At 38.2% G+C, this 11,375-nt stretch overlaps 1 protein-coding gene across 1 annotated transcript; it reads right to left on the bottom strand.

The window, feature by feature from the left end:
• Positions 1 to 10,543: 10,543 nt before the first annotated feature.
• Positions 10,544 to 11,146, bottom strand: LOC114535412. The gene has a single exon (XM_028556727.1). The coding sequence runs from the start codon at positions 11,144 to 11,146 to the stop codon at positions 10,544 to 10,546; it is 603 nt and encodes a 200-aa protein (XP_028412528.1).
• Between the last annotated feature and the right edge of the window lie 229 nt (positions 11,147 to 11,375).

The raw sequence follows: 11,375 nt of genomic DNA on the forward strand, positions 1-11,375 counted from the left end.
TGGGTTTATCGATGCCTAAACCCTTACAGATGGATGAAAATCTCGCAAATAATTGGAAAAGATTTAAGCGGTCTTGGGACAACTGTGCGATTGTAGCTTGCATAAACGATTTCGAAGATGAATTTAAAACCGCCACTTTTCTCTCCTGTATTGGTGACTCAGCCCTCGAGATTTTCGACGCGATAGATTTTGCCACACCAAACGACCGGAAAAAACTAGATATTGTCATACAGAAATTCAGCGAACTGTGTGTAGGCACCACGAATGAAACATATGAAAGATTTATTTTTAACAGCCGCCAGAAAAATTAACACGAAACGATGACAAATATATTACTGCCCTAAGAACCCTGACACAGACATGCAATTTCTACGCCTGTTTACAAGATTCCCTCCTATGTGATCGTCTGGTCCTGGGCATAAAGGATAGTGCAACACAAAAGAAGCTATTGCAAGAACGCAAATCAATACTCAAGCTGGCTATGGATATTTGCCGCAGCACCGAGACAATGAAGAAACAGATGAAAAAACTTACACCACAGATCGACGACCCAACCATCAATGCCGTGAAACCTGCCCCGCCCCAAAGAAAACGGAAAGAGGCCAAGGCGCACCGATTCACTGTAAATACTGTGGCACAACACACACTCGACAGAAGGAACACTGCCCCGCGTTCGGAAAGACATGCAAGAATTGTGGTTGAAGTAATCATTTTTCCGGAGTGTGCCTTCGGAAAACAAAAACCATTCGAACGAAGCCTCTACACAATGTTACCGAAAATGTTTCAACTGACTCAGGCGATTCTGTGATGACAGTCGAGTTATCGCCATCAGAATGTGTTTTGATCGTCCAAGATACGCCTCCATACCAATCACGACTACTAACAGAAATGAAGATCAAAGGTGGAAACAAAGCCACTTTCCAAATTGATACAGGCGCAACATGCAATGTGTTGAGAAAAAGCGCGCTTAAAGGGACAAAATATGAACGGACAATTCAGCCTACCTCACAAATACTCAGGATGTACAATAATTCAGCACTCACTCCGATTGGCAAGGGCATTGGACTTATCCATGTCACTTATCCGAGGGCATTGGACTTATCCATGTCACCCAACCAGACAGCAATGGAAAGCAAGTCTCCCACATGACAGTAGACCACCTACCAGATAGCGAAACGGTTGACCCAAGTGTGATGGGTTTCACTCAACAAGAAATTCATGACAAGTACAGCAACGTCTTCGAAGGACTGGGTGCGTTAGGTCCAGACCTACATCTCAAGACAGACCCAAACATTCCACCAGTACAAGTTCTGCCCAGAAAGATCACTGAAGCACTCGAACAACCATTGAGGAACCTCCTGGACGAACTTGTCCATCAAGGTGTGATTGAACGAACCGAGTTCCCGACCGAGTGGGTCAGCAGCATTGTGGTGAACAGAAAACCCAACGGAAAACTTAGGTTGTGCCTAGACCCTCGACCATTGAACAAAGCTTTGAAATGATGTCACCACCCTATGTCATAATCAAATCGGACCACAAACCCCTAAAAGCCATCCAACAGAAACCTTTATCAGCAGCACCCCGCCGCCTTCAGAAAATGATGATGCGATTACAGCACTACGACGTCAATATCCAGTATAAAAAGGGTGCAGAACTGTACTTAGCAGACACTCTAAGCCGCCACTACTTGGAGCATACTACCTACACTAATCATGACGAAATTCAAGCCCATCAACTGTCGGATGCCGAACACATCTCCAAAGACGTTTTAAAAGACGATAAGCCAGAAGAAATCAACCAACTCCTTGCAAGCGAAGCAACACTCACGCAATTCAAGAAAGAAACCAACGCAGATCCCGCACTACAGAAAATCAAAACCTTCATCTTATCTGGATGGCCTGCAAACCCGAAGACCCTGGACCCAACAATAGCACCGTACTTTCACATCAGAGATGAGCTGGGAGTCCAAGACGGCCTTGTGTTCCGAGGAGACCGGTTAGTCATACCAAAGACGCTGAGAAAGCACATGCTACACGAGCTACACCTAGCCCATCAAGGAATTGAATCCAGCACACGAAGAGCCAGAGCCCAGAAAATAAAATTTTTATTTTCAGAAAATAAAAATTCCCCAACCGAATGCAGACATCAATGATGATATAATTACCGAAAGTGAAAATTCTAATCCTCTTCAACAATTGCAAAATGAATTAGATGGTGGTCAATGTTCGAACGAGGAGTTTTCGGCAACATCGAGTGACAAAAGTGAAACTGACGACCAGTGTCGTGATGATGAAACTTCAGCCATTCAGGAGGCAATAATTTTAACAACCAACAAGTCCATCCAAGATCAGTTAAAATTAATCATTTGTGAGGAATCTATCGCCAGGGCTTTCCGCGTTTGCTTGAGATGTGGTAGCCAATGCTCCGTTTCCATTTGCAGTAAAATTGGAACGTTTTGTGTTATTTCAATTTCCTGTCTATCTTCCGCAAATCACAACATATCTTGGTCTACTGGCCCCCTTCTAAACCGCTTACCTGCATTAAATTTACTTGTCGCATCAAGTGTTCTTAGCACAGGAATGGAGTCAAATAAAAAATTAAGGTTCATGGAATCCCTGAATATATTATGTTTGAAGAGACGAGAGTTGTCCAACCTCCAAGCTGGATATGTTATCCCAGCCATTTATAATGTTTGGAGAATTGAACAACAAAGGTTGCTCAACAGAATTAAAGACAAACAAATCATCATCGCATCACATATGTAACTAGCCTCACTTACACTCACGTGTAAATAGCCTCGGACACTGTGGGCTCCTGGGTTCTGGTTCTAAACTTGATGTGGAAAGAAACGTAATCCTCGACACACAAATAGTGAAGGTGTTTATTCAATTTTTTCAAGCTTGGCCAGTATAACTATGTGGAAAGGTGAAGTGGGGTGAGGGTTCTCATTTAAAAGAGGCTTGTAAAAAAGGTGGCCTATTCATGCAATTGGGTATGCTTAATAGGGATGCTGCAATATACGCCAAATGTATTATTTCTAAATAATTTCAAGTAGAAATATATAAAAAATGTTATATTCTTACTTATTTGGATGAGGCTAACATTGATGTTAAAAAGCTCGTAACAGACCGACATGTTCAAGTAACATACCTGGCTGATGAAAAACCATCAATTGAACATAACTATGATGTATGGCACTTAGCCAAAGGTATTTCATAATACAGACTGATTTCTTATTATGTTCCATATATTTATATAAACTATTTTGATAATTTTCAAGTTGATATCATTGATACTTTATGCTGAAATGTAATATGCAGTAATAAATTTGGAAAAAATACTTTCATTTAATATGTGTGAAGAAGAAGCTAATGAAAGTCACCAAATTAAAGAAATTCATGAAAATAAAGCCTTGGATTGGGGTTGCATAAGCATAAACTTTAAACAAACATTTGCATATTTTCAACCATCTACATACATAATTGAAATTCCCTACATAATTTAGTCCATTGTTAACCACATTTATTGGGTGGCAAATTCAAGCTCCAATGGTTATGAAAGAGAGGAAAAGTGGAAGAGTCTTTTTAATCACATTATTGATGTACATGCTCACAAAGATCATAAAATTTTTACACAATGCACTCATGATACATTGGATTGAGCATGGCTGAAACAAGGTATCAGTGAGCTCCCAACTTCCTTTCAGTTGTATATATATATATATAATTATATATATATATATATATATATATATATATATATATATATATTATAGACTAAAATGGGTTCAATGTAAGCATCATTGACAATAAATATTTGTAATCTATTGAAATAAATGTTTCACTTTGTTTAGGGTCTGCATCATACAAGAAGCTATATGAAATCTTAAACAAACCACGATTGGTCAATGCAATTCGGAAGTTGTCAAACCTACATCAACACTTGAAGCCAAGCATTCACTTGACAACCAATTTGCCCCAAAAAAGATTTATTATCCTTATCATTCCTTGACGGCAAGGTTTATCTAATGCATCACCAAAATATCTATCCACAATATTCAATAATAATCCACCATACAAATATTACGACTAAAATTGAACACATATAACAGCATTATAGCTACATTCTGTATCTATATTCACCCTACAGTTTCTTTGATTACACCTGATAAATTCAGCCTCTATTGTCTGTAATGCATTTTATCTTCCTATTAATTTTAGGCTATTTTGTTCAAATCTACATTTTAATGAAAATGCTAAAAAAACAGGCTACAACAAAAAATGGAAATAGAAGATGGGCTAGTGTATATCTCAAAGCCTTCAAAGGAGAGAAAGCTATTCCAAGGGAGATAAAAGAAGATCCAACTTTTAGTATGTAGACAATGTTGTATATTATTTTATGCTGTATTTTCTGTATTATTCACCATAACCAATAGACATATGACCTAGAGATCCAAAAAACTCTAAATGCCAAAAATGAGCTAGCTCCGATTTGGGGTTGTGAAGGCTTTACAATGCACAAATCTTTATAAATTTCGCTTATTAAATATTTCATTAGTACAGTTGAGTAATACCAAGATGATACCACTGGATGATGAACAAAGGGAAAGAACAAACATTTAGCCAAATTTCCTGGCCATGTCTTTATTGAATATGTATGCACATATCATGTTTTCCCCATGGGAGGTGAATGCAGGCAACCCAGAAGAATTTTGATATTTTTAAAAATTTGTAGTCAAATCCTCATGGCTTACAAGGTTCAGCTGTAAAAATCCACCCTGTAGCACTAAAATAATCAAGCACACACAGGCTTTTTCATACAATTATAAATGAGATTTTACCCTGGGTTGCCACATCCTCTGGATGAAAACATTGACCTATTTGTGCATTAATCCTGACATAATATGACATAACATGGATGACAAATTCCTTAGTACTATGTACTTATACAATTAATGTTATCATTTCAGATTATAGGCAAAGAATTCAGCTTGAAAGTCTTCACCTTAGACAAAAGCATGCCACCTTAAAGAAAGCAAAGTTAAATTCAAAACAAGTCTTACCGAAAGAACCAATGTCACTTGCAGCAAAGTACCGTAATGGTAATCAACCAGAGAGCAAGGAATCAATTGTGGCCAGATGATATAGCAGATTTACACAACCAAAATATCCACTTGCAGATAAGAGCGTCTGCGAGTGTTCTGGTAAATGCGCAACCAAAAGATGTCCTTGCAAGGCAGTTTCCACAAATTGTACTTCAAATTGCAGTTGTAATGTACAAAAATGTGTAAATAAGTAATTTGTTAGCCAAGACAACCTCCAAAATAAGTCTATCAAGTAACACAAACTCCGTAAGCACGTATTTTTCTCTCTGTAGGTCTATTTGGCGAACTTGAATGTGTGTACAGCCCATTTAGTGAAGCAAATACTTTTTTGATGTGCGTATACACACACGAAGGAAAAACACGTCGTTGCTTTTTACCAAGGATTGAGAAAACCCACCTTAAACACCTTCTGTTTGATGCAAGGCGATGCAGTTTATGAGTTTGCTACAATTCCTCATCGTCCAGGGGCCAATGCTCTTCCAAATACTGTAACACATCAATGTGAAGGACCTCCTTTGACAGCATGTTTCGCTGAAAGGATGTCAAGTTAGTTATACATTGCAAACCCTGCTTTTCAACATTTGATAATTTTGTCCCTTGTACCATTGTGAAGTTTTTAAATCGAAGTCGCCAGAACAACGAGGTGAGATTGTTAAGCGCAACAGGATCTGTTTCAATTGTATAAACTCAAAGGAGCATATCTCACGAACGTGCAACTCCCACATCCGTTGCAGAAGTCCCGGATGCGGTAAACCTCATCATACATTGTTACACTTAAATTCCCCTCCTACAGCGAAGAGGAATAAAGTTGATGTTGGAACGATGACATCATGGATTGATGAGTCTGGATCAACCAATAACTTAACTTCTAAACAAGGAAAAGTCTTGCTTCAAGTGATACCTTTACGAATCATCAACAAAGAAGGCAATCAAGTGACAACCTATGGTCTTGTTGATTCAGGTTCTGATGTAACGATGATTGATCCCTCCTTGGTTGAACGTTTGAAAATCAAAGGTTCCTCTGATAGAATTTCCTTTTCCACTGTTAACAGTGAACGAGTTGAAGAAACTGGTCTTAAGGTAGAATTCATTAGCTCCCATTGATGACTACAACTTAGGAATTAGCGTCAAAAATGCCTGGGCCATTAAAGAATTGAACATCCCACTTAAGCCATATACAGTTATGCGTCAAAGTGTTAATCAATGGCCTCACTTGAATGATCTTAAATTCCCTGAAGTAGAAAGGAAGAAGATATCTCTCTTAACTGGCACTAACATCTCAGATTTTTTTATTCTTGCTATCAATTAAACATATCTATGGAATACTTAATTTCCTATTTTTACTTGACCATCGCGTTCCTTAGATATTTTGGAAAACTTTTGATAGTCGTCCGCCATCTTGAAAAAAGACTCGTATGCTAATTTATGCGAAAATAAATTTGTGACGTCAAGTGCAGGGGAACAGATATTATAATAGTCTGCGTCTAAGCGCATTCTTAGACGATTTTGACCAGAAACAACATATAAACCTACTTTTTCTTATAATTGGGTAGAAAACTAAGCAACACAACCCTTCTGTTCGTTTTGATTATATATTTAAAAAAAACGCATCGATTTCGTCGCAGTAAAACTGTTCATTACGGCTGGTATTTATGGCGATTAATATTGTGGTCGGCTATTTGTATATTTATTTATAATCTGAACTCGGCGATCACACTGACAAACAATGTTTGTTTACTTTACTATACACCAAACGCTTATTTATTTAGCTAGGGTATTTAAAGTCCAAAATTCAACCAACATAAACAGGAACAATAGCACAACGAGCAATAAAAATGTCAACATTTTTAACTCAATCGACAAGATCAGATGACAATGTTAGTTGATAGAGCTTGAGTTAGTTGGGTTGAATTATTTTGTGGTTAAATGCGGAACAAAAAAGTTGTTATTTTCCGCTGATAGGTAAAGGTTCCCACAAAATGCGTAAATCGTTTAATTATTCTACATCTACACTTAGCACGTCTTAGCAGTAAATGCGCAAATTGCGGCGAGTGTGGTCATGACGCTATATCCTTTGCGTAAAATGCTACGTTCTAGCGTTTTTTGTATTCCGGTGTTTTTTCGCATAAAAGTTGCCGAACTTTCAGGTTGCATCAGTTTTTAACGTTTTGAGTAGGTTACTTCGTATCTGTGATACAGTGATAGCGCGCTTTCGAAACATGTATTGTCCAGTGTATGGTTGCAATAGCGACAGCCAAAAAGTTACAAGTCCAGCAACACATTTCTTCTCCTTTCCATCTGGAAAATCGGCAGACCAACAGCATAGAAGAAAATTATGGATAGAGTTTTGTAAACGAAAGGCATTTAAACCATCGTCGTGCACTAGAATATGTTCTCTGCATTTCGCAGAAGACACATATGAACCGGGAAATTCGCCGCAGTTTCTTGAACGATTGGGGTACAAAGAAAAATTTATAGTCCGCTTGAAAAAGGATGCGTTACCAACATTACATAAAGCGTTAGAAAATCCAGCCATGACTTGTAGTAGGACAAGGGATTTCACTGTAAGAAGACAACGAAAAAAGGTACGTTATTTTAATGTTCATGTTGGAAAATTCAAAATTGCTTTGTGTCAGTGTCAATAGCTGCAAAGTTGCTTATTTTCAAGTGAATATTATTTTTTAAAGAGCGTTGCCGATCTTATAAAGTCTGAAGAAAAAGCGAGTCCTGAAGAAGATTCCGGAGAAATAGTTGAATATGAACAATTATTAGACGCCGACACTATCCTCGAGGAAGTAGAGGGAAATACAATTCCCAGCAGTGCAAATACGCCCGAACCTTCCCACGCGTTTCAAAGAAACAAATACACCCAGACCACCGCAATCAAACCAAAGACAAGGTCGGTAAAAACACAAACCCTCATCGATGCTACGTCAAGTTTTCTACAGTCATTTCGCATATCAGAGACAGGATCCCCATTAGAATATTTACAACTCCCAGAGCCAACAGGGGACTCCTGTGCTGCCTTTGAAACAAGCAAGAAGCACAGTGTCAGTGAGAACGAAATTGACGAGGAAAGCAGTGCAAGTGAAGAGTCGGCAGAACATGACTACTCGCCAAGCGAGGAGACTACAAGCGAAAGCGACGACACTTGCGAGGAAGTTTACCCCAAAACACGGGTTGTGTTGCGAAATGGGAAACCCCCACAAGAACAGATAAAGTTTGTCGTTTTTGAGGACGCAGTTTTGGAAGCTTTCGGGGTATGCAGACAATGTGGTTCAAAATGCACGGTGACAGTGGAAAGCCAACGAGGGTCGTCCTGTAAAATAAGTAGCTGCTGTACAAGCAAAAGCAACCACCACTTCGAATGGATGACTGGTCCCACAGTAAATGGCATGCCCGTATTTCATTTACTTTTGGCATCGGGAGTTCTTGCTACTGGGATGGAGTCATCTAAAGTGCTACGGCTATTCTCGGCGCTAAAGATCCTAAACGTAAGACAGCGGGAATTATCAAATATTTTAAAATATTACGTTATCCCAACCTTGTACAAGGTTTGAAAGACATAGTTCGAAACATCATTTCAGATACACAAGTTATCAAGGTAAAAGGGTCACTAAATTGACTTGTAATTTTTATAACCAGCCCATGTAAACAGTGTTGTTACAATTTGTATCTTTTGCACTGAAACTTATTGATACATTAATTTCAATGTTTCATCAGTCAACAGAGGTGAAAAACTCAAACGCAATGGAGCTGGAGTCCTTGAAACGGCAAATGAAATTTTTGGAAGAAAACAATATTTGCGTGACAAAACTGGTGACAGACCGTCATATCCAGGTTTCATCTTATATGGCCAATGAGAGACCTGAAGTTGAGCACTCATATGATGTCTGGCATGTAGCAAAAGGTATGATGGTTTTCATTTGATATTGTAGTTAAATACAATCAGAATAACCATTTAATAACTAATGTTTATAGGAGAAAAGAAAAAATTGACAAAGCTTGTCAAAAAAAGAAAATTTAAATCAATTAAACCATGGATTGGCGTGAGTAATTTTTTACTAGTTACAAGTTTTATTACACCTGAATGTGAAGTAATATACTTTGTTTTATTTCATACTTGACAGTCCATTGTTAACCATTTCTACTGGGTTGGGAACTCAAGTACAACTGCTGATGAACGAGAGGAAAAATGGCGCAGTCTACTCAACCATATTGTAAACATTCACAAACATGAAGGGCATAAGGTGTTTACTGAATGTCTTCATGGCCCAATAGAAAGAAAATGGCTGAAACAAGGTTTACTAATATTCATTTTAATTAATTATGAAATCAATCTAGACCTTAATACACCCTTTAATATTTTACATTTATTCTTAATATTTTACATTTATTCATCTTATTAAGGATCTGCTGCTTACAAGAAGTTAACTGAGATGCTAACAAGACCTCGGCTGATTACAGCAATTCAAAAGTTATCCCAGTATCACCAGACATCTGGATTGGAGGCCAAGCATGCAGTGGACAATGTTCTTGCTTCTAAGAACACCTATCATTCATACCATTCCCTGAGTGCAAGGTAAATGACAATATAGTATAATTTGCAATACTGCAGTAAATAAAAGTGATATATTTGCATCTTTTGAAAGATTGTACTGTGCAAATCTGCATTACAATGAGAACAGCAGTAGAAAACAAGCTACAACAGCAGATGGCAATCTTCGATGGAAAAAAGCATTCAAAAGCATTCAAAGGAGAAAAAGCAGTTGCCAATCCATTGAAGGAAAAGCCAACATATGGTAAGAAATAGTTTACTAAAACTGTAAACGTTTTAAAAAGTAGACAGTTTCATTCTGTAACTAATCTCTCTTTCCAAAAACTAAGATAAATTACAGTAGAGCTAACAAAAATAACATTTCCTAATCCATTTTTTAGCATATGTGGATCTAATTTTAAAGGAAGCTGTTCAACGTAGAAGTGAATACAATACACTGAAGAATGCTAAGGTCCATGCCATCAAATTTCTACCTGTTGAACCAAAATCACTTGTTGAGCAGTATCTTGAAGGGAAAGAACGTCCATCCAAGGAGCTAGTGGTGGCCAATCGCAAATCTCGCTTCAGCAAGCCAGCTTTACCTGCAAGTACAGAGAGTGAGTCAGCAAAGGTATCATGCGCTTGTAAGGGAAAATGTGCAACCAGAAAATGTGATTGCAGGGGTACAGATCAAATGTGTCACACCGAATGTACTTGTAAAGTGGAAAAGTGTAAAAATCGTGAGTAAGAAACATGATATTTATGTGGTGTAAATAATCGACCGAATTAAAAAACTGACTTTAAATTAAATTTTCAATCGTGCTTCATTATAATAGGCACACTGTTGGCTGTGCCACAGAATGTGCACACTCTAGTTTACTTGGCTAGATTGCCGGAAAAACTTACCATTTCGACTTTTTTGCGTATTTAAAATGAGTGTAGACGCCATCATGAGACGAAAATCGATCTCGAATGGTCGTGTAAACACACGCTGGAAGCGGTCTTCTGTTCTTTTTCCCCAAAATTTGAAATACCCAACGCGAACATCGTTGGTATGCAACACGTCTATACAGTTTGTGCATTCTGCCCAAATCGTCGTCATCCAGAGGCCAGTTGTCCTCAAGATAGCGGCAAACGTCTACTTTCAAGACACCTTCCGACAGCATGTTTGCTTTGAAGTCGCTATGCGTTGTCAAGCACCTTTCCCCTTGCGCTTCAGCCTCTGTTAAGAGCGCATCATACTCCTCGTACTCCAATGCTTTTTCATGGCAACAAAACGATTCTATGGCCTTTGGTTTTAACGTGCAATGCCCACATTTACACCAACTGAGACTGTGAAGACGCCAGGCATTTTCAACCTCAAACGCATGGTCGACTTCCTCGTCTGATGATTGACTCTCATCTGAGTCGCTATCCTCGCTGCTATTGTTTGCATTCAAGCCCGGTTCGGGTTCAAATTGATAGGGTAATACCTCTTCTACTTGGTTATTGTGGATACTTTCCATTTTTGAAATCGAAAAGTGCTAAATACTTCACTAGAAGTTCGAAATGGCTATATGCGCGTATAAAATATATATGTTGTTTTGATCTACCCTGCACCTGACGTCACAAGTGTCAAGTTACCAAAAGATAATTTTTTTGAAAATCGGTCCAAGATGGCGGATGGACTGAATGTTTACCATAAAATAACTCGAGAACTAAACAGTTTTGGTAAAAAATAATACCATATTCGTA

This window comes from Dendronephthya gigantea, unplaced genomic scaffold (genome assembly GCF_004324835.1).
Source record: "Dendronephthya gigantea isolate DGI-Jeju-01 unplaced genomic scaffold, DenGig_1.0 000117F, whole genome shotgun sequence".
Taxonomy (NCBI): domain Eukaryota; kingdom Metazoa; phylum Cnidaria; class Anthozoa; order Malacalcyonacea; family Nephtheidae; genus Dendronephthya; species Dendronephthya gigantea.

Coding starts and splice junctions, on each gene's coding strand:
- LOC114535412 (XM_028556727.1), bottom strand. CDS start 11,146: ATGGAAAGTATCCACAATAACCAAGTAGAAGAGGTATTACCCTATCAA.